The sequence below is a fragment of the Mobula birostris genome, chromosome 15 (assembly GCF_030028105.1).
Source record: "Mobula birostris isolate sMobBir1 chromosome 15, sMobBir1.hap1, whole genome shotgun sequence".
NCBI classification, from domain to species: domain Eukaryota; kingdom Metazoa; phylum Chordata; class Chondrichthyes; order Myliobatiformes; family Myliobatidae; genus Mobula; species Mobula birostris.
In genome coordinates, this window is record NC_092384.1 from 12536985 (window position 1) to 12558825 (window position 21841).

General features: G+C 41.5%; 1 protein-coding gene across 1 annotated transcript; it reads left to right on the forward strand.

The window, feature by feature from the left end:
• Positions 1 to 7426: 7426 nt before the first annotated feature.
• On the forward strand, positions 7427 to 21328 carry LOC140210231 (glutathione S-transferase A-like). Its single transcript, XM_072279108.1, has 6 exons — positions 7427 to 7686; positions 7879 to 7944; positions 8164 to 8269; positions 15993 to 16111; positions 18926 to 19014; positions 21037 to 21328. Exons 1-6 carry the CDS (start codon positions 7519 to 7521, stop codon positions 21167 to 21169), a joined length of 681 nt encoding a protein of 226 aa, XP_072135209.1. The 5' UTR covers positions 7427 to 7518; the 3' UTR covers positions 21170 to 21328.
• Positions 21329 to 21841: the final 513 nt, after the last annotated feature.

The following is a 21841-nucleotide window of genomic DNA, read 5'->3' on the forward strand; positions in this document are numbered from 1 at the left end:
TTAAACTTCTGAACTCCCAATCCCTGGAGTCAATATCATCAGAAAGTCTTCCTGACCCCGCCCTGTCTTGCCCAGTGATTTTCACAAGGAATTTCTTATGTATCAGACCGGAGTGAAATAATAACGTGATCAGTTTTGATTCTTAACCTGCCTATGTTAAAAGGAAACTACAGGGAAAAGGTGTTCTGGAGATTGGGTAAAAGCTCTTGTAATAAATTTTAAAATGTCCATTTTGATAATGAAACACCAACTTCTGTCAAAATGTTTACAACTGAGCTATGCTTGTGACTGTGAATATAATGTTAGAGGTTTTAAACTTGTCACAATAATAATTAATTTTCCCCTCTTTCTAAACCAAGCCTTATTTTATATTTGGAATGTTACATAGATTTTTTTTTGCTGCAGTAACTAAACTCATTTGTTCTTTGACATATATTCCGGTCCACAAAAAAGTCTTTGAATGGTCTGGATCCCTTTTCCTACTAAGAATTGTAATAGATTATAGATGATCCTGTTTCCAGTTCACCTGACAGTGTTTGGTTACTGCAATGAAATGTTTCAACTTTCTATCAAACACTTTCTCCTTTAGCTTAGGAAGATCACAAGGGCCCCCCATTCTCTGCTATTGTCCTTTAAAATTAATGTTTATTGCCGCAACTGCCATAATTCTGTCAAGTAAATATTCCCAATTCAATATGTTTGTCCATATATGGCTACGGAAGGCACCAGAAAACTGGTTTGTGACATCCTGTGTTACCACGTGACCCATGTCACATTCATCAGAAACTGGACCTGACTGAACATGATCTCCCTACACACAGTGAAGCTGAAAGATTATCTCAAGCTGCAAACATTCACCATTTCATCATACTTTATTAATGGTCATCGAGAGGCAAAGAAACGGAACATGAAGGCTGCAGTTACCACCAAGAAGGAAAAATGTGTCAGTAAAAATGGCAGGTTATCCACGATGGATCAGACTATGTGTCCTTTTGATAATAATACCAGCCTGCTGCTACAAAATGCCCAATGGCTGATAGCAGGAAGGCATACATAACGTACCCCCTGGAAGGAGCAACTCTCCTGACTGAGATAATGTACCATCTACCGCACTCTCACAAGAAAGGAAAGAGGAAGAGCATATGTATAAAGAAGAGGGCAAAGTGACTGGGTTTCTGAAACTCACTTGTAATTTCATTTTGAGAACCCAAACAGCACTCCAAGTACTTTGGTCTCCTACAGATAGCTGAAGCCAAGTCATTCAGTATACTTAAAATGGAAGTTTATAGGATTTTGATTAGTAATGGTGTCAGAGGTTCCAGTGAGATGGCAGAAGAATGGGGTTGATAGGGATAATAAATCAGTCATGGTGGAATGGCCGAGCAGAATCGAAAGGCTGAACAGACAAATTCTATTTCTATGAGGGGTGATTGATAAGTTCGTGGCCTAAGGTAGAAGGAGTCAATTTAGATTATGAGGACACGCAGTCCTCTCTTATTGTCATTTAGTAATGCATGCATTAAGAAATGATACAATGTTCCTCCAGAATGATATCACAGAAACACAAGACAAACCAAGACTAAAAAAACTGACAAAAACCACATAATTATAACATATAGTTACAACAGTGTAAAGCAATACGGTAATTTGATAAAGAACAGACCACGGGCACGGTAAAAAAAAAAGTCTCAAAGTCTCTCCAAAGTCCCATCATCTCATGTAGACAGTAGAAGGAAGAGAAACTCTTTTCCTGCCATGAACCTCCTGCGCCGCAAACTTGCTGATGCAGCACCCTGGAAGCACCCGACCACAGCCGACTCTTGAGTCCGTCCAAAAACCTCCAGCCTCCGACCAGCCCTCCAACACAGAGCACCATCTCTGCCGAGTGCTTCCACCCCGGCCCCAGCAACAGGCGATAGGCAAAGCCGAGGATTTGGGGCCTTCCCTTCCGGAGATTCCCAATCGCACAGTAGCAACGGCAGCAAAGCAGGCATTTCAGAAGTTTCTCCAGATGTTCCTCTGTGCTTCTCACGTCTGTCTCAATCAAATCAGGATTGTGCACGGTACCTACTTAACAAATACGATACCATTTCGGAGTGACTGCTCCGGAATGGAGATGAGTTACATGTGCAGTTCAGTGAAAATGCAGAAAGTTTGAAGTTAATAACTCATTTCCTTCTACCTTAGGCCACAAACTTATCAATCACCCCTGCTGTGGACCACTTCTGGAGGTCCAAGACATCGACTTTGACAAAGAAGGGATCCGTATGCTCCATGACCACCAGACTAAGTGTGTAAATGTAGGAAAAATAAATGTGCTAGGTTTTCTAAAATTGACCCCTTCTCCCTTAGGCCATGAACTTATCAATCACCCCTCATATACCCTATGGTCTTTTCTTAGACTTTCTTTGCTCTACTATGTTTTAAGCAATCTGAAAACTAAAACACAAACCAAACCAAAAAGAAAAAGTAAACTAAAAATTCATGATGGGAATCCAGAAGATATCATTTCAATCACCATTATACACTTTGCAGAATGTGGTCAAAGTACATTCCTTATTCCTCTTCAAAGATAAAGATTGCAGCAAAGCGATAACAGAACAGGTTTACTGAACATTCTCAGCAAAGTTTCCATTCTGCTTTACTGCAGCGAATTGTAATTGCAAATATAAGCAAAGCATGATCATAGAAGGAATTTAAGTCATTTAATTAATTAATTAATTTAGAGATACAGCCCTTCTGGCCCTAATTTAATCCTCGCCTAAACTAGACCTAGAAAAAAAAATGGACTGCTTACCAAAAAATAGAGGTCCCATGACATACTGAAACTTGGAACTGGCAAACATTACTGGAAGCAATATGTACTTGTATTAATATTTTTGTCAGCCTAAGATTGATGATGACCCAAAACAGTTTGTTAAATTTGCTAGTTTCAATTAATTTCAAGTCACATACATTGCTTTATAGGCAGAGCACTGCACCTGGCAAGCTAATCAATCTTGATGAAATAACTCAGCCAAGTTAGACTTTGCACTGGAAAAGCACAGCTAATTACTTATTAATTTTTATGAATGTAGTTATTTTGTTTTTTATTTATTTAGAGGTAGAGTGTGGAACAAGCCCTTCCCACCCTTTGAGCCATCAGCAATCCCCCAGTTTAATCCTAGCCTATGACCAATGACCAATTAACCTACCAACCATTTGCCAAAGTGTATTTGGGGCAGCCAACAAATGTTGCCACGCATTCCAGTACCAACATAGCAGCCCATAGTGTTCAGCAGAACAGCCCAATCAGAGCAAACAACAAAACATGACCCATTCCTCCCTCCCACCTACATGGACCTTTAACCGCAGGACAGGCCTTCAGCCAACAGTGAACTCCAACTTGGGCCCGGAGGCTTTGGGTTTTAACTTCCCCAGTGGACTCACAGAAATTCAGACTCGACTGTGGTCATTAGGTCTCGACTTCCAGATTTCTGATTTGACTCTTGGGCCTTGGTCCTCGGTCCTCAGCATCCATCCCAGGACATACCATCTCTGTTTATTGCACAGTGTCAAGCATGCACATCGTCCCTTGTTTGAATTTTCTTGATAGACACCTCAATTTATGTCCTTAAGGACATTCCAGGAATGCTCTTCACTTTTCACTCAACAAGGGTTAATTCTCAGTCCAGATTGTAAAGATAGAGTGAAGGGTATATGGAGTCATAACATTACAGGTTGCAGTGGAATATATCTCTGACACAACGGGTCACAATTTCAGAATATTGGCTCAAAACTGGGCCTCCATAAAGGATAAAAATAAATAAATTCCAAAACCTCCAAGTGTTGATGGGAAGTAGAGTTTGCATGGATACATGTGTCCAATTTGCCTTCAGTCTATTTTTTAATCATTTGTTTATTTTACTTAGAGATACAGCACAGCAACAGGCCCTTCTGGTCCAACTTGTCCATATCACCCAGTTACACCCATGTGACCCATTAACCTACTAACCAGTGTGTCTTTGGAGTGTGGGTAGAAACCCTCATGGACTTGGGGAAAATGTACAAACTCCTTATGGACAGCACTCGCTGGAATTGAAATACATATTGGTTGTTACTTCAATCTTTGCTTTTGTATAGTTTTTCAAAAATTCTATTGTATTTGTTTATTTTCCTGTAAATGCCTGCAAGAAAATGAATCTCAAGGTAGTATACAGTGACATATACATACTTTGATACTACATTTATTTGACTTTGATTTTAAGTTTGTTGTTGGTTCAGAGTAGTACTTCTCCCCTTGGTATTGCAGAAGGATGTGTGTGACAGTGAAGCTGCAGAGATGAACACATAATCCAGAATGACATTATACCCTGTTCTGAGGATGCCCCACATCTTTAGGACCAAACAGCAAAAATCAAAGAGCTATCTGTTGTCTTAGACTTCAGTAAAAAAAATAGCATGCCAATATTTGATTATCCTCCCTTGTAAACCAGTCAGTACTTTGGGGTAGCACGGTAGCGTAGTGGCTAGTACTATGCTTTACTGTACAAGAGTCACGGGTTCTGTCTGTCTGTATCTTGTTGTACGGCGGTTGGCATCCAGCTTAATGGTACATTACCGCCACCCTCTGCTCCAGAATGTGCACTAGACATACATTCTAAATCCCTTCACCCAATCGCGCGCACGTATATATACACACACACACACAAACCTACACTTCACCCTCCCATCTTTGACCATCCTAGTATCCTATTCCTGTTTATTCATCATATTCTATAAAAAAAAACCCCTGCATCCTTTAAAAATGCTAAAAATACCCGGACTTGTGCTCTCTCACCCATGCCCAGCAACCCTTTTAATGTGAATTCCTGCATTCCCAACTCCCTTAATTTATTTCTCATCATCTCTCTCTGTATCCCATACTTCCTGCAACTCAGAACTACATGTTCTACTGACTCCTCTTCCTGACATTCCTCACACAATCCTGTCTGGTGTTTCCCTATCATTTTCAATGTTTTGTTTAATGCACAATGCCCCAGCCTTAACCTAGTCCACACAATTTCCTCTCTTCTGTTTCCATTACCTACCCTAGTAACTGCAACACTCTTTTGTATTTGATATAAATGCCTCCCTTTCCCCTCCCTGTCCCATCTTTCTTGCCACATTCGGTTGACTTTTTCCCAGATTACACACTTAACCTCTGCTTTACTGATACTAATGTGCATTTCCACATTTTCTTTCTTTAACGCCGACTTTGCCAACTCATCCACCCTCTCATTCCCCTTCACCCCTACATGTGCTGGAACCCATAGAAATTTTACCTGACCTCCCTGATTTGCAATTCTTGTAACTAACTGAAGGACTTCATAAAGTACATCTTGCTGACTGTTTGTGTGAAAAGACCTTAAACTTGCTAGAACTGAGGATGAATCTGAACAGATCAATGCTTTGGCTTGTCTGGCTTTCTGCACCCATTGCAACACAACCAACACCGCCAGCATCTCCACTGTAAACACCCCTAACTTATTAGATGTTCTTCTGCTGATTCCAATTTCTTTTGCTGGTATTACCACCCCAAACCCTGTCACTCCTGTTTCAGGTTCCTTCACACCATCTGTATAAATGTTAGTATAATCACTATACTTTTCCATCACATGACAGTTAAATGCATTTACCAAATCTGTTTTATATCTTTCTTTCCTTTTTACCTCTAACAAATGCCAGTCTATGTCAGGCCATACAAGCTTCCATGGAGCTACAACCGGATAAACTACTGAAGGACTTATCCTCAGATCAAATACTCCACATTCTTTCACAATATCATTCCCTACCCGACTAAAGGTATCCCTCTGAAACCTCCCATTTTCCCAGCACTCCTGCAACACTCCTTTAGTAGGGTGAGAATTATTGTGCCCCTGCAAGTTAGCCCAGTAGTTTGCCATCAGTTGCATCCTTCTTAGTTCCAAAGGCATTATTCCCATTTCTAGGGCTGACACTGGTGACTTTTTAAAAGCCCCACTGCACACTCTCAAGGCCTGAGCCTGAATCACATCCAGTTTCCTTATAAGATACCTAGCTGCTGATCCATATACTATATTTCCATAATCCAATACAGATCTCACTAAAGTCACATACATTCTCTTCAAAGCTGAACAACTTGTTCCCCATTCCCTACCAGTCAAACATCTCATCACATTTATTACTTTTTTACATTTCTCCTCAACTTTCCTGATATGGTCTGCCCATGTTAATCGTGAATCAAATATAACTCCCAGAAATTTAAATGATGCAACCCTTTCTAATTCAACCCCATACATTCTTAACTTCTTCCCTACCTCAACCCTTTTCCTGGTAAAAAATACAGTTTGAGTTTTATCTACTGAAAATCTACATCCCCAATCATAACCCCACTCCACCAATTGCTTCTTGTAGTTTCCTGATTATATGGTCCATGTTCCTGCCTCTTTTCCACAAGGCCCCATCATCCACAAACAGTGACCTACCGATATCCACTGGCACCTTTGTGAAGACATCATTGATCATAATGATGAAAAGTAACGGGCTAATCACACTACCTTGAGGTGTGCCATTTTCCACTATGTACTGTTTTGATAATTCTGATCCAATCCAAACTTGAATTTTTCTACCAAACAAAAAATCTTTAATCCAATTAAAAACTCTCCCACCAACCCCCATCTTGTGCAGTTTAATTAATAATCCTTCCTTCCACATCATATCATAGGCTTTTTCAATGTCAAAGAACACTGCCACTACTGACTCTCTATTTGCCTAGGCCTTCCTTATTTCAGTCTCTAACATAATCACTAAGTCCATGGAATTCCTTCCCTTTCTAAAACCACTCTGATAACTTGCCAGCATTCCCCTTTTCTCAAGCTCATATGATAACCTTTCTGTTATCATCCTTTCCATTATCTTACATATACTTGATGAGTCACGGGTTCTGTCTGTCTGTTTTACGGCGGTTGGCATCCAGCTTAATGGTGTATTACCACCACCCTCTGCTCCAGAATGTACACTCTGCATACATTGTAAATCCCAAATCACGGGTTCAATTCCCGCCGCTGCTTATAAGGAGCTTTACGTTCTCCCCGTGACTGCCTGGGGTTCCTTCGGGTGCTCCGATTTCCTCCCACAGTCCAATGACCTACCGGTAAATAGATTAATTAACCATTGTAAATCGTCCCGTGATCAGGCTAGGATTAAATCGAGGACTGCTTGCTGGGCGATGTGTCTCGAAGGGAGGAGCCTATTCCGCGCTGAATCTCAATAAATAAATACATTTATTTTATAAGCAATTTTTCATTAAAACTCATTGTCTGGTGAAGTATATAATTGCAATTTGCGGTTTCAGTGAAGTGAGTGAAAAGGGCTGAAATATTTGCCTTCATGTAGTGCTACATCTGGGAGTTGAGGAAATCCGGAAACGACGTTACCAGTGTGAGGCTTGGAGCGGAGCCCCCGTGATTATATAAAAGGGAATTGAAAAGTAGCCGCGCTGTCTACTGAGACGCAGGTATGGCAGAGAATATGTTTCTGTATTGGGGCTCCGGTTCCCCACCCTGCTGGAGGATAATGATTGCCTTGGAAGAGAAAAAACTGCAACGCTATAAGGAAAAGTTGTTGTCCTTCGAGAAGATGGAGCACAAATCGGAAGAGGTTATGGCGATTAATCTCAGGGGTCAGGTACTGATTGAGAATATGCTCCTTTCCGTAGATTACTATATAAGACTGATTTTACTTTTCAATTAAGTCAACGGCTGCAGAGCACATTAATTATTATTTACAATTTATTTTAAAAAATAAAAGACGAAATGAAATCAAATTTGGACTTCTGATTACTTTATTTTAAAAACTGCTTCAACATTGTAATTGCAGTTACCCAGTTTCCGTCATGGGGACATTATCCTGAACGAATCTTTTGGAGTCTGTCTATATTTAGAGGTAAGAATCGTCTCCTACTGTCACCTCCCAAAAACAAAACAAACTACAAACTTCGCTCTTTAAATCTCCCAACCTTTTGTTTCTCGGCGCTGTTGCCTTCCTCTGTAATGGAGAGGGAGGTGGAATGGTTGTTGGCGAGGTATCACCTGAGTATCAGGCGGCTGTGTTTCCCGGGTTGCAATGTCTCGGCGCGCTCATTCTGGAATTGTCTTCCCTCAGAACCAGTTCAAGTCTCAAGGCACCCAACTGATTCCGGACTCCGGAGCTGAGCAGGCTCTTGTTTACCAGAGAATGTTCGAGGTTCTGGCTCTGCAGGAAAAACTTGGTAAGCTCACCCTCCACTCCCAGCCCCCAGGTGGTACCTGTTATAGTTTCATGTCACTTCAAAGCACTGTTGCCATCTGAGCCTAACTGACTTTAGTCTCTAGAGCAATTATCCTTGTGTAAATGTTTTGGTGCTTCTCATTGCTGTGAGAGGGAAGAAAAAGATTGTACACAATATTAAGCCAAAGAAAAACATGAAAGGCAATTGTTCAGAAATCATTGATAAAATGATGAATGTCTTTCCTGTATGCTCACAGAGCTCGTTTTTCAGTTAAACTGGTGAATCTTGAAATGTCTATTCCTCTAGATATTTATTTAGAGTACTTGACAGAATTGCTTCCTGCAGCAATCATGTTTGTTGTTAACATATCTTTTACCATCTTGTTTGGTTGTAAATGCAAAATATAACAAACTGGCTGTACAAAGTAGTCTGTCACAGTCCTTTCCCTTGTCTTCCTGATGTTTTGAATATTGCAGTTTCTGCTTGAAGGAGTTAGGTATTTTGGGGTGAAGCAAGCATAGACTATTAAATATCAGGGAGGTTTGTTAATGCTATTGGGGATGCTTTAAACCAGATTTGCAGGGGGATGGGAACCAGAGTGCCAGAGCTGACAGTGTGGCTGGGGTGAAAATAAATGATGTTAAAAGCTCAAGCAATTCTGCTAATAGAAAGGTTGTGAGTGGTGGTAAAAATCTTCTGAGGTGTATATATTTCAATGCTAGGAGTATTGCGGGGAAGGCGGATGATCTGAGGGCATGGATTGACACGTGGAATTATGACGTTACAGCAATTAGTGAAACTTGGCTACAGGAGGGGCGGGACTGGCAGCTAAATATTCCAGGGTTCCGATGTTTCAGATGTGTTCGAGGCAGAGGAATGAAAGGTGGGGGAGTAGCATTGCTTGTTAGGGAAAATATTATAGCAGTGCTCAGGCCGGACAGATTAGAGGGCTTGTCTACTGAGTCCTTATGGGTGGAGCTGAGAAACAGGAAAGGTATGGCCACATTAGTGGGATTGTATTACAGACCACCCAATAGTCAATGAGAATTGGAAGAGCAAATCTGCAGAGAGATAGCAGGCAACTGCAGGAAACAAAGTTGTGGTGGTAGGGGATTTTAATTTTCCATATATTGATTGGGTCTCCCATACTGTTAGGGGTCTAGCTGGTTTAGAGTTTGTAAAATGTGTTCAGGAAAGTGTTCTAAATCAATATATAGAGGGACCAACTAGACGGGATGCAATATTGGATCTCCTGTTAGGAAACGAGTTGGGACAAGTGACAGAAGTCTGTGTAGGGGAGCACTTTGGTTCCAGTGATCATAACACCATTAGTTTCAACTTGATCATGGACAAGGATAGATCTGGTCCAAGGGTTGAGGTTCTTAACTGGAAGAAGGCCAAATTTGAAGAAATGAGAAAGGGTCTAAAAAGTGTGGATTGGGACAGGTTGTTCTCTGGCAAGGATGTGATTGGTAGGTGGGAAGCCTTCAAAGGAGAAATTTTGAGAGTGCAGAATTTGTATGTTCCTGTCAGGATTGAAGGCAAAGTGAATAGGAATAAGGAACCTTGGTTCTCAAGGGATATTGCAACTCTGATAAAGAAGAAGAGGGAGTTGTATGACATGTATAGGAAGCAGGGAGTAAGTAAGGTGCTTGAGGAATATAAGAAGTGCAAGAAAATACTTAAGAAAGAAATCAGGAGGGCTAAAAGAAGACATGAGGTTGCCCTGGCAGTCAAAGTGAAGGATAATCCAAAGAGCTTTTATAGGTATATTAAGAGCAAAAGGATTGTAAGGGATAAAATTGGTCCTCTTGAAGATCAGAGTGGTCGGCTATGTGCGGAACCAAAGGAAATGGGGGAGATCTTAAATAGGTTTTTTGCGTCTGTATTTACTAAGGAAACTGGCATGAAGTCTATGGAATTGAGGGAAACAAGTAGTGAGATCATGGAAACTGTACAGATTGAAAAGGAGGAGGTCCTTGCTGTCTTGAGGAAAATTAAAGTGGATAAATCCCTGGGACCTGACAGGGTGTTCCCTCGGACCTTGAAGGAGACTAGTGTTGAAATTGCAGGGGCCCTGGCAGAAATATTTAAAATGTCGCTGTCTATAGGTGAGGTGCTGGAGGATTGGAGAGTGGCTCATGTTGTTCCGTTGTTTAAAAGAAGGATCGAAAAGTAATCCGGGAAATTATAGGCCAGTAAGTTTAACGTCAGTAGTAGGTAAGTTATTGGAGGGAGTACTAAGAGACAGAATCTACAAGCATTTGCATAGACAGGGACTTATTAGGGAGAGTCAACATGGCTTTGTGTGTGGTAGATCATGTTTGACCAATCTATTGGAGTTTTTCGAGGAGGTTACCAGGAAAGTGGATGAAGGGAAGGCAGTGGATATTGTCTACATGGACTTCAGTAAGGCCTTTGACAAGGTCCCGCATGGGAGGTTAGTTAGGAAAATTCAGTCGCTAGGTATACATGGAGAGGTGGTAAATTGGAATAGACATTGGCTCAATGGAAGAAGCCAAAGAGTGGTAGTAGAGAATTGCTTCTCCGAGTGGAGGCCTGTGACTAGTGGTGTGCCACAGGGATCAGTGCTGGGTCCATTGTTATTTGTCATCTATATCAATGATCTGGATGATAATGTGGTAAATCGGATCAGCAAATTTGCTGATGATAAAAAGATTGGAGGTGTAGTAGACACTGAGGAAGGTTTTCAGAGCCTGCAGAGGGACTTGGACCAGCTGGAAAAATGGGCTGAAAAATGGCAGATGGAGTTTAATACAGACAAGTGTGAGGTATTGCATGTTGGAAGGACAAACCAAGGTAGAACATACAGGGTTAATGGTAAGGCACTGAGGAGTGCAGTGGAACAGAGGAATCTGGGAATACAGATACAAAATTCCCTAAAAGTGGCGTCATAGGTAGATAGGGTCGTAAAGAGAGCTTTTGGTACATTGGCCTTTATTAATCAAAGTATTGAGTATAAGAGCTGGAATGTTATGATGAGGTTGTAGAAGGCATTGGTGAGGCTGAATCTGGAGTATTGTGTTCAGTTTTGGTCACCAAGTTACAGGAAGGATATAAATAAGGTTGAAAGAGTGCAGAGAAGGTTTACAAGGATGTTGCCGGGACTTGAGAAACTCAGTTACAGAGAAAGGTTGAATAGGTTAGGACTTTATTCCCTGGAGTGTAGACGAATGAGGGGAGATTTGATAGAGGTATATAAAATTATGATGTGTATTGATAGAGTGAATGCAAGCAGACTTTTTCCACTGAGGCAAGGGGAGAAAAAAAACAGAGGACATGGGTTAAGGGTGAGGGGGGGAAAAAGTTTCAAGGGAACATTAGCGGGGGGCTTCACACAGAGTGGTGGGAGTATGGAATGAGCTGCCAGACGAAGTGGTAAATGCGGGTTCTTTTTTAACATTTAAGAATAAATTGGACAGATACATGGATGGGAGGTGTATGGAGGGATATGGTCCGTGTGCAGGTCAGTGGGACTAGGCAGAAAATGGTTCGGCACAGCCAAGAAGGGCCAAAAGGCCTGTTTCTGTGCTGTAGTTTCTATGGTTCTATCCTTCTAGGTAGTTAAGAGGTATGCAGGTTTCTGAGGTGCTATTAAAATGTACAATGTAGATATCAATTTCTTTTTTAAAAAAAAATACTGTTGCATATTGCAAATGAAGAGAATCCAACTTCCTACATTTGTAACCACTATTGTGTGATTCTGTTCAGTTTGTAGCTAGTTATGATTTTTGAAATGGTAGAATTAAATATCATGTGTGTGTGACCAGAATCCAGCCTTTATTTTGGGTGCTATCCCTATGGAACTTCCATTATGTCCTTGCATTGATTTCCTCAGATGCTGTTGTTTCCACCCCATTGACATGCTTGTTGGTAAGAGAACTGGCCACTAATTGGTTCCAAGTTTAGGTGGGGGGGGGGGTGAACAGGAAAATTTAGGGATCTGCTTCACAAGTACTTTCACTCTACCTGTGACCATGTGTATGTTTTCCTGGTGGACATGCATTTCAATTCTACTTTCCATTCCCATTCTGACATGTTGATCCATGACTGTCTCTACTGCCTCGATGAGGCCACTCTCAGGTTGGAACAGCAGCACCCCATATCTGTATGCATAGCCTCCAACCTGATGGTTTGAACATTGATTTCTCTAACTTCCTGTAATTTCTTCCTCTTCTCTCTTTTTTTCCATTTTCCTTTCTGATTTCCCTCTTGACCTTCTTACCAGCCTGTCCATCACCTCCATTTATGCCCCAGGGATTTGTTTTTTTTAATTCCCAGATTCTTTTAGGAGTCCAAGAATGAGTGAAAACTTGTTGCTTCATGATCATTTATTTTAATGTTTAAACAAAGAAACAGATAGAGCATACAAAACTAGGGGAAGACAAAGAAATGAGATGGTGATTTATTTTTGTTTTGCAAAGCCTGACACTTGAAAGGCAAATTCCTGAGATAAGGAAGGACTAATTAAAAGGTATACAATCACAGCACTGTCATGTGCTAGCACTTGGCCAGTGAAAAATTGTGTAACTGCTTTTCTGCCAGAAGGTGGAGACAAACACTAGTTGTGAAAATTACAGGTTAAAAATGTTAGTACAGTAATTGCAATTTCAATCTTGCATTAATTCAACTGATACCTTTATAGAACATAGAATAGTACAGCACAGTACAGGCCCTTCGGCCCACAATGTTGTGCTGACCCTCAAACCCTGCCTCCCAGATAAACCCCCACCTTAAATTCCTCCATATACCTGTCCAGTAGTCTCTTAAACTTCACTAGTGTATCTGCCTCCACCACTGACTCAGGCAGTGCATTCCACACACCAACCACTGTCTGAGTAAAAAAAACCTTCCTCTAATATTCCCCTTGAACTTCCCACCCCTTACCTTAAAGCCATGTCCTCTTGTATTGAGCAGTGGTGCCCTGGGGAAGAGGCACTGGCTATCCACTCTATCTATTCCTCCTATTATCTTGTACACCTCTATCATGTCTCCTCTCATCCTCCTTCTCTCCAAAGAGTAAAGCCCTAGCTTCCTTAATCTCTGATCATAATGCATACTTTCTAAACCAGGCAGCATCCTGGTAAATCTCCTCTGTACCCTTTCCAATGCTTCCATATCCTTCCTATAGTGAGGTGACCAGAACTGGACACAGTACTCCAAGTGTGGCCTAACCAGAGTTTTATAGAGCTGCATCATTACATCGCGACTCTTAAACTCTATCCCTCGACTTACGAAAGCTAACACCCCATAAGCTTTCTTAACTACCCTATCCACCTGTGAGGCAACTTTCAGGGATCTGTGGACATGTACACCGACATCCCTCTGCTCCTCCACACTACCAAGTATCCTGCCATTTATTTTGTACTCTGCCTTGGAGTTTGTCCTTCCAAAGTGTACCACCTCACACTTCTCTGGGTTGAACTCCATCTGCCACTTCTCAGCCCACTTCTGCATCCTGTCAATGTCTCTCTGCAATCTTCGACAATCCTCTACACTATGTACAACAACACCACCAACCTTTGTGTCGTCTGCAAACTTGCCAACCCACCCTTCTACCCCCACATCCAGGTTGTTAATAAAAATCACGAAAAGTAGAGGTCCCAGAACAGATCCTTGTGGGACACCACTAGTCACAATCCTCCAATCTGAATGTACTCCCTCCACCACCCTCTGCCTTCTGCAGGCAAGCCAATTCTGAATCCAACCCTCTGCCTTCTGCAGGCAAGCCAATTCTGAATTATTAAAAGCACAAAAATGATTCCAACACCTCCCCCCACCCCACTCACCATTCCCCTCACCTGGCTTTGCCTATTACTTGCCAGCTTATACTCCTTCCCCTTCCCCCACCACCTTATTCTTATTTCTTCTCCCTTCCTTTCCAGTGCTGATGAAAGGTTTTGGCCTGAAACATTGACTCTTTATTCCCCTCTGTAGATGCTATCTAATTTGCCGAGTTTCCTCAGCATTTTGTGTGTTCCTCTGGATTTTCAGCATTTGCAGAATCTATTGTTTCTTCAGTCTGGATCCCAAAGCATTTGGTTTGGACTTGTCATAATTTGTACCCCCCCCCCCCCCCCCCCAGCTTGTAGTTTAAGAGCTCCAATTATTCAAGACTTTTTTTCTTGTAATTCCTGTAATTCTTGGGGAATCTATATTGGGTCTTTTCTCTTGCTTTAACATTCATACTGCTAACAGTAAGCCCGACACTGAACACTGCTCACACCAATTCAGCCAGACATGTCTGTGGTTACACTGAAAGAAGTTGCATATTTTATCCCACAGGAAATGCATGTCTAGTGATGCCTGAATCTGAAGTAACACAAAATACATCAAAAAAAATCCAGACAAATGGCCTTGATCTAAATGTCTGCTGTCTATTTCACTCCTGGATGCTGCCTGGACCACTGAGTTCCTCCAGTATGTTGTGACACTGAATCCTTCAGTGCTGTTTACTTGCTCTGGAATTATTCATATTTCAGATTTATTTAGATATATACTTGGAAATAGCTTCCACCTTTTGGGTATTGCTCCAATACCTAATGGGTATTGATAAAATCTCATCCCTTGCCCACCTTCAAATGTGATCTGCTAGTCCACCAGAGGAACTTCTCTTCCATCAAGCATCTGGTTGCCTCAAAGGATAAGACTTTGAGAACTGGAGTTCATGCAGTAACAACTTAAATGTCAGCTTTACCCTTTCAGCTTCGCATTTCATCAGTAATGAGGTGCTGCTTTGAATGTTATAAATCAAATTGACTAATATTCACATTCCCATGCTTGTATTCTTGAAGAACTTAATTCTAGATGCATACTGTTAGTGGATCACTTTCCATTTGGGTACTTGTACTGTTGATGATGCCTCCAGTTTTTGGTGTTCAATAAATTACAGCTTAAGCTCCAACTTTGTTGAAATTACTCTGGCTGAGTGTAGCTCATAGGCCTAGAGTACGAAAATACCAGACACTGTAGTCATGAAACCATAGCAATTGCAACTGTTTGCTTCCCTTTTGCAAACCTGTTTGCAACTCTCAGTTGCTGAATGTCAGGGCTTTTCACTGGGGTGAAAAAGGCAAAAATGATTTTTCTCTTGTCTTTGTTATTTTAACTGGCATTTCCAGCTCTGAGCATATTTTTCTTGTGTTGGTAGATGATTTTTATTCCATTACTTGCACATACAATCAGTCTGTCTATAAGAATCTTGTGCATATACAGCCACCCTCAACAGTTACTTTACCTTTTCAGCCATTTTACCTGTTCTGCTTGTCTCTTCCTAGCTTCATTTCTCCCCTCCCTGCCCACTTGGCTTCACCTATCACCTAGCTTCTACTCCTTCCCCTTCTCAAACCTTCTTAATCTGGATTCTTTCCCCTTCCTTGTCCTGAAGCCCAGCAGAGACCCTACTCTGCTCAAAACACTGAATTCTTGTTCATGTCTATAGATGCTGCCTGACCTGCTGATTTCCTCCTGTATGTTCTGCGTTATTCTGGATTTCCAGTATCTGCACAATCTCTTGTGTTGGAGTTACTTGTACATTATTATAGAGTTGCTTTTATTTATAGTCTTTTGGGGTTTTTGTATTTCTTTTTAATGCTACAACAGATCTGGAGTAACAATCCTTTTATTTTCCTTTACAGTTGTACTGAAGAATGACAATATTGAATATTGAATCTGGAATCTAATTAATTTGATTTCCTTGCAGGGGCCATAGTCTATTACTTTATGAAGATTCCAGAAAATGAGCGCCATGACTCTGCTGTAGAGAGGAACAAGAAGGCACTGAATGCAGAACTGAAGTTGTGGGAAGGATACTTTGAGAAGGTAAAGGGTGTTTATGAAGAAACCGAGAGTTAACTGCTTGGTCAGTAGGAGTAATGACAAGTTTTGCTGCAGAAGTATTGTATTTTTCATTGAGTACCTGGATTTGAGCTCAGATCCAATCTACATTCCAGATGCTGTTTGAATTTGGCTGATTTGACTCCCTCTGTTTTCTGTTCAATTTGATTTAAATCTGCAATGGAGGTCTGCAGCCCAAAAAGCAAAGGTAATTGGCTCCAGTAAGATGGTGGCACACTCAGATGCAATGGCCTCTATGCAGCCAACCAAAGATATTATTGTCCTTTTTTAATTACTTTATGATTACAAGACACTGCTGAATATTAAGAACTTCAAGTACTGCAGGTCTGCCACATCAGTGGAGGAGCAGGGTGGTGTGGACTGTTCAAAGGCAGTGTTCAGTCTAACAGCATTTAGTCTTACCAGTCTTGGACATTTTTCTTGTGATCATAAGATCCTGTTGGAATTTGGCAATGTGGAATGCTGCAAGTCTGGTTCACTGGTTTATTGGTGGGACTGGCAGTGTGTGAGCTGTGTGGCCTTGGTTGTAGCACAGACCTGCTACACCTCATGCTGCAACTGTTCCTTGAGGAAGCAGTATAGTGCAGCATCAGTATGGTGCTGGTATCAGTGCTGCTCTCTAGTGTTTGCTCAGTGGAAAACCAGCTGGATTGCATTTATCTGCAGACTGCTGTGGGCTTCTTGCTGATAACGTTCATGCACTGAGGGATGTGGGCTGTTTTAATCTTGTATGACTGTATATTTACTGCTATCTTGTGTGGCTTGTGCTCAGTATGAATGTTAGTAATGTTTTGCACCCTGGTCCTGGAGGAACACTCTTTTGTTGGGCTGTATTTGAATGACAATTAAAAGTAAATGACACATTCAAGACAAACTGTTGCAAAGACATGCTAACCTTCCAAATATCCCATATGTGTATCTGTTCTATGCCTGTGAGTAATGTACTAATAAACACAGGAGATTCTGCAGACGATGGAAACCTTGAATAACACACAAAATGCTGAAGGATATCAACAGGTCAGGTAACATCTGTGGAAAGGAACAAACAGTTGACATTTTGCACTGAAACTAGACTAGAAAGGAAGGTGGGGGTGAGAAGTCAGAATAAAAGGTGCAGTGATAGTTGGGGAAGGAGTACCATTTGGCAGGTGAACCCAGATAAGGGGGTAAAGGGAGGATGAAGTGGAAAGAGTTAGTAATAGAACCATAGAACACCACAGCACAGAAAACAGGCCATTCAGCCCTTCTAGTTTGTGCTGAAATATTATTCCGCTAGTCCCATTGACCTGCATCCAGTCCATAACCCTCCAGACCTCTCCCATCCATGTACCTATCCAATTTATTCTTAAAACTTAAATGAGCCAGCATTTACCATGTCAGATGGCAGCTCGTTCCACACTCCCACCACTCTCTGAAGGAGTTCCCCCTAATGTTCCCCCTGAAGCTTTCCCCTTTCACCCTAAAGCCATGTCCCCTCGTATTTATCTCTCCTAATCTAAGTGGAAAGAACCTATTCACATTTACTGTCTATACCCCTCAATTTTGTAAAACTCTATCAAATCTCCCCTCATTCTTCTACACTCCAAGGAATAAAGTCCTAACCTGTTCAATCTTTCCCTGTAACTCCTGAAGACTGGGCACCATCCTAGTAAATCTAATGGACTGTTTGATTACATTATATACCCCATCATTAGTATAGAATGTTTTGCCTGTTTTTATTGGCCCACACTGCCTTTTAATATTGGCAGTGTTTCAGTCATCTCTTTAATTTTATAATGCAAAATGTATTGGATTCCCTGGTTAAGATCATTGTAGATTTGCAGGTCAGTGTTTTATAAAGTCAAACCAAAAACAAAATTTGGACATGCTTCAAGCTAAGTCTCATTGGAGAGGAAGTTAATTAGTCAGAAATTGTAACATTCTTCTCCTCTCCTGCAGATGCTGACTGTCTCCTGAGACTTCCAGCATATTTTAGTATAATGGCTTATACTGGAAACGTGAAATACTCTGCTTCAGAATGTTAGTTTAAATTTGTTCATTGCTATCAAGATTTTCTCTTGTTTGTGGCTGTAAATTGACCAGGAGAGCTAGTTGGCTGTTTATAAGGGTAGTAATCAGCTCCAGATAAATTCAATGCCACTTGCCCTACAGTTTGTCTGTTCCCATGTGTACAATTAATAGCTCTTGCTTGCTCTTTAAATTTGCCCAAAAGTACTTCTTGCTTTTAATAAAAAAAAAAGTGTGTGTGCTTTTTAGGGCGGGGGAATGTTCCTCTTTTATAGAGAAAAACTGTGTTTCTTACCCCAAGTTGTAACAACTTTATCTTGTCTGTTATCTTGATTAGAAATATTTTGGATTTTTCAGTTGTATGAAAGAATACAACAATCAATCTGAACCTCAACTCTTTTACTGTTTGGCATCAATCCAGATTTGATGAAACTCTTGTTGCACGATGATGTAGAGGGAGGGAAATGCAGTCACTTTCCAGCTAACGTGCACTGATGCCTGGTCTGATAACACCCAACCCTTGTTTAAATGGTGCCATCAGCTCAACTTTTGGATGAATTATCAGATGCTGGAACATAAATCTTGATAAGTTGCTGTGAAAGTATTGGTCACATTCTTTTTATGGCACTTAATCTCTATTCTATTTTGGTTTAATTATCTTTTACAGAATAAACTCAGTTCTATGATTTACCATTTATTCTCTCCATTTTTAAGTATCTATCAGGGTGCATCTTTTGATCAATTGCACACTGAGTTTGCTTTCTCTTCTAGTTGCCTACCGATTCCCACATTGCAGGGAAGAGTTTCACAATGGCGGATGTAATGCTGTTCCCACAGTTGGCCTATGCTATTCGCTTTGGGTGAGTGGAAAAATAGAATTAGTTTATTGACATATTTTACCAGCATAGCCATTTCCTGTTTGCCGTCTCCAGTGTCTTTCACTCAGAGGCTTTTTCCCAGGGCTGAGATGGCTACCACAAGAGGGCACAGGTTGAAGGTGCTTGGGATTAGTTTCAGAAGAGACGTCAGGGTAAGTTTTTTACGCATGGAATGGTGAATGTGTGGAATGGGCTGCTGACAATGGTGGCGGAGGCGGATACAATAGGGTCTTTTAAGAGACTTTTGGATGGGTACATGGAGCTTAGAAAAATAGAGGACAATGGGTAAGCCTAGTAATTTCTAAGGTAAGAACATGTTCAGCACAACTTTGTGAGCTGAAGGGCCTGTATTTTGCTGTAGGTTTTCTATGTCTACCAGTGTTTCAACTGTGCAGAAAATGGCATAGCTAGCTTGTGCACAGTTAGCTCCACCAACCCATTATCTCACTGTTTAGTTTTAGTAATAAAATAACCAAAATGTCAGGGGCAACTGTTCTAGTGCCATGAAGCTATTTCACATCTGAAAGCTATTTGATGATTTGTCTTGGTTATTGTCCCTCAAACGGTACGGCTCTTTCTGTGCTATGTAGCATTACCCTGAATTTTCTGCTTGTTCTTTGCACAAGGAAAACATTGGCTCTCTAGCACTTCACTGACAGACGTTCAGTTCAAAGAGAACACCCAGTGTTATAAAGGGGGGGGGGGGGGGTGTTGGTGCTGGACCCAAATGCAAGACACAGACACTGAAGTACTAGGAACAGGACTAAGAGTGTCAAAGCAAGGGAATTGGAGAAGAAACGACTCTGGACAAGACACAGGCCCTGTATGAGACTAGGATACAGGGCCTGGGCTAGGACTAGACTAGGAAAGCGGGACCTGGACGAGAAATTAGGAACTTGGAACCAGGACAAGGACTCCGAGCCAGGGACTGGATGGGGACCCGGAACCTGGGTCTTGACTCTGGCTCGGTCTCCAGATCTAGGTGAGGACAACACGTGACAAGGCAACAGGACTGAACTTGGCGGCAGAATGCGGCACCAGAATTGGGTGAGGACACGAAGCTCAGACTTGGTTTTGGGAGACAGGAACATGGAACGTAGGGCCGGGAACCCTCCTCGGGAACAGGACATAGGGCCGGGACTCATACACAGAATGCTGAACACGAGATGGTTCCCAACGCAAGGTAGCGGCAAATGGCCGGACCTACCTTGCGAAGGTGTGGACACAGATTGTTCCCAACACGGTGGCGGCAAACGGCTGGACCCCACACAGAGACAGTTCCAAACAATGATAGACAGTTCCTTATCTGGACACAGCAAGTTTCCAGTCTTGCTCTGGCGGTAGAACTTGACAGCGAGAATAGGCAAGGACACAGACGAAGCTACAGCCAAGTGCTGCAGAAGGAAGGGAAGGGAACAGTCCAGCAACTCAAGCTGAACCCAGGAGCAATTTATGTAGCAGCCCAAAATGAGAATCATGTTTCTCAATAGGCACCCCAACAGAACAAGGGAAAATCAGAAAATCTGGAATGAGGATCGTTGGACCGGACTGTGAACCAGAATGCGGACTTTATGGACCGGACCATGACATCTACAGTAGAGCTGAGGGAATGCACAATTCCCTTCCCTACCTGTTGGTCTTGTCCATTTTGCATGTAAAGTCTGTTGCCTAATGCTAATTGCTAACCCTTTGAATATTATAGATTATCATTTCACTTCCCTTGTGCTAAAAGTTCTTGAATATGAAAATGCATGATTTCACTTAACAGTGTCTTCCACCCATTCTCCATGATAACGAATAGTGGAGTTTCACTGTCAGATGGCAACATGATCTATAAGCTTTCTCAAATTGGACTAAATCTATACAGCAGATCTGGTCCAAAAGTTGTTCCAAGGCAGCTTGAGCATGTGTCAAATTGTAGGAAGGTATCTATTCCTGATTAGATATATAAGTACCTCTGTTATAGTTTAACTTGCTTTCAGTATTCTTCCATTAATTTTCTAGGCTGTCAGTTGACAAATACCCCAAGCTGTTCAATTATTACACCAGAGTGAAAGAGCGGCCAAGCATCCAGGCCTCATGGCCTCCCCATTGGAAGGAGAGCCCTCCAACCATAGATGTACTGAAGGATATTTGAGGTTCTAGAAAGCACCACTGTCTTGACTTTTTAATTCATGTAACGTATGGTGAAATGTTGCTCCTGTTTGCCTTGGAATTAGCAACAATGCAGGATTGTGCTGTGCAATAAAAGCTGTAACACTGCAGGCTTATTTTTGTTGCATTAAAAGTTAATAAACTATTCAGAAATCTGTCTTGTATTTGTGTTCTCTTGTCTACATCACCAAATGGGAATTTGGATGAGTTGCCAAGAGGACATTAGTCACTGGCAAGTACTTTGTTCCTCATTAAGGGCAAGCCCCTCAAAATCCCGCCAAGGGCAATTGGGAGTCTTTAGTGAAAAGTGAAAGATGCTGATGTATTATGTGTTGTTTTTGGGTGGTTGTACAGATTTGGTCCAAGATAAGAGACCATACTCTACCACATTAGCATCAATACACTTGCATGTTTATAAAAATACATGTCACATACAGACATCTCGATTACCCATTCCTTTATCTTCTGTCCCTCACTTTGGAGAACAATATCACTGAATTTATTATTAACTAATGAGAATTGAGGACTAAAACAAAACAATTGCACATATGAAACTGAGAACCAGTAGAATTTTGCATTGTTTTCCCTGTCATGTGCTGTTATGACCATTAGACCATTATGACCATCAGGAGTAGAGCCAGGTCATTCAGCCCAT

Excerpts from the sequence above, each read along its gene's own strand:
- LOC140210231 (XM_072279108.1), top strand. The coding sequence starts at position 7,519 with ATGGCAGAGAATATGTTTCTGTATTGGGGCTCCGGTTCCCCACCCTGC. Across the intron at positions 16,112-18,925 it reads GGGAAGGATACTTTGAGAAG|TTGCCTACCGATTCCCACAT; the intron begins GTAAAGGGTGTT and ends TTTCTCTTCTAG. Across the intron at positions 19,015-21,036 it reads GCCTATGCTATTCGCTTTGG|GCTGTCAGTTGACAAATACC; the intron begins GTGAGTGGAAAA and ends TTAATTTTCTAG.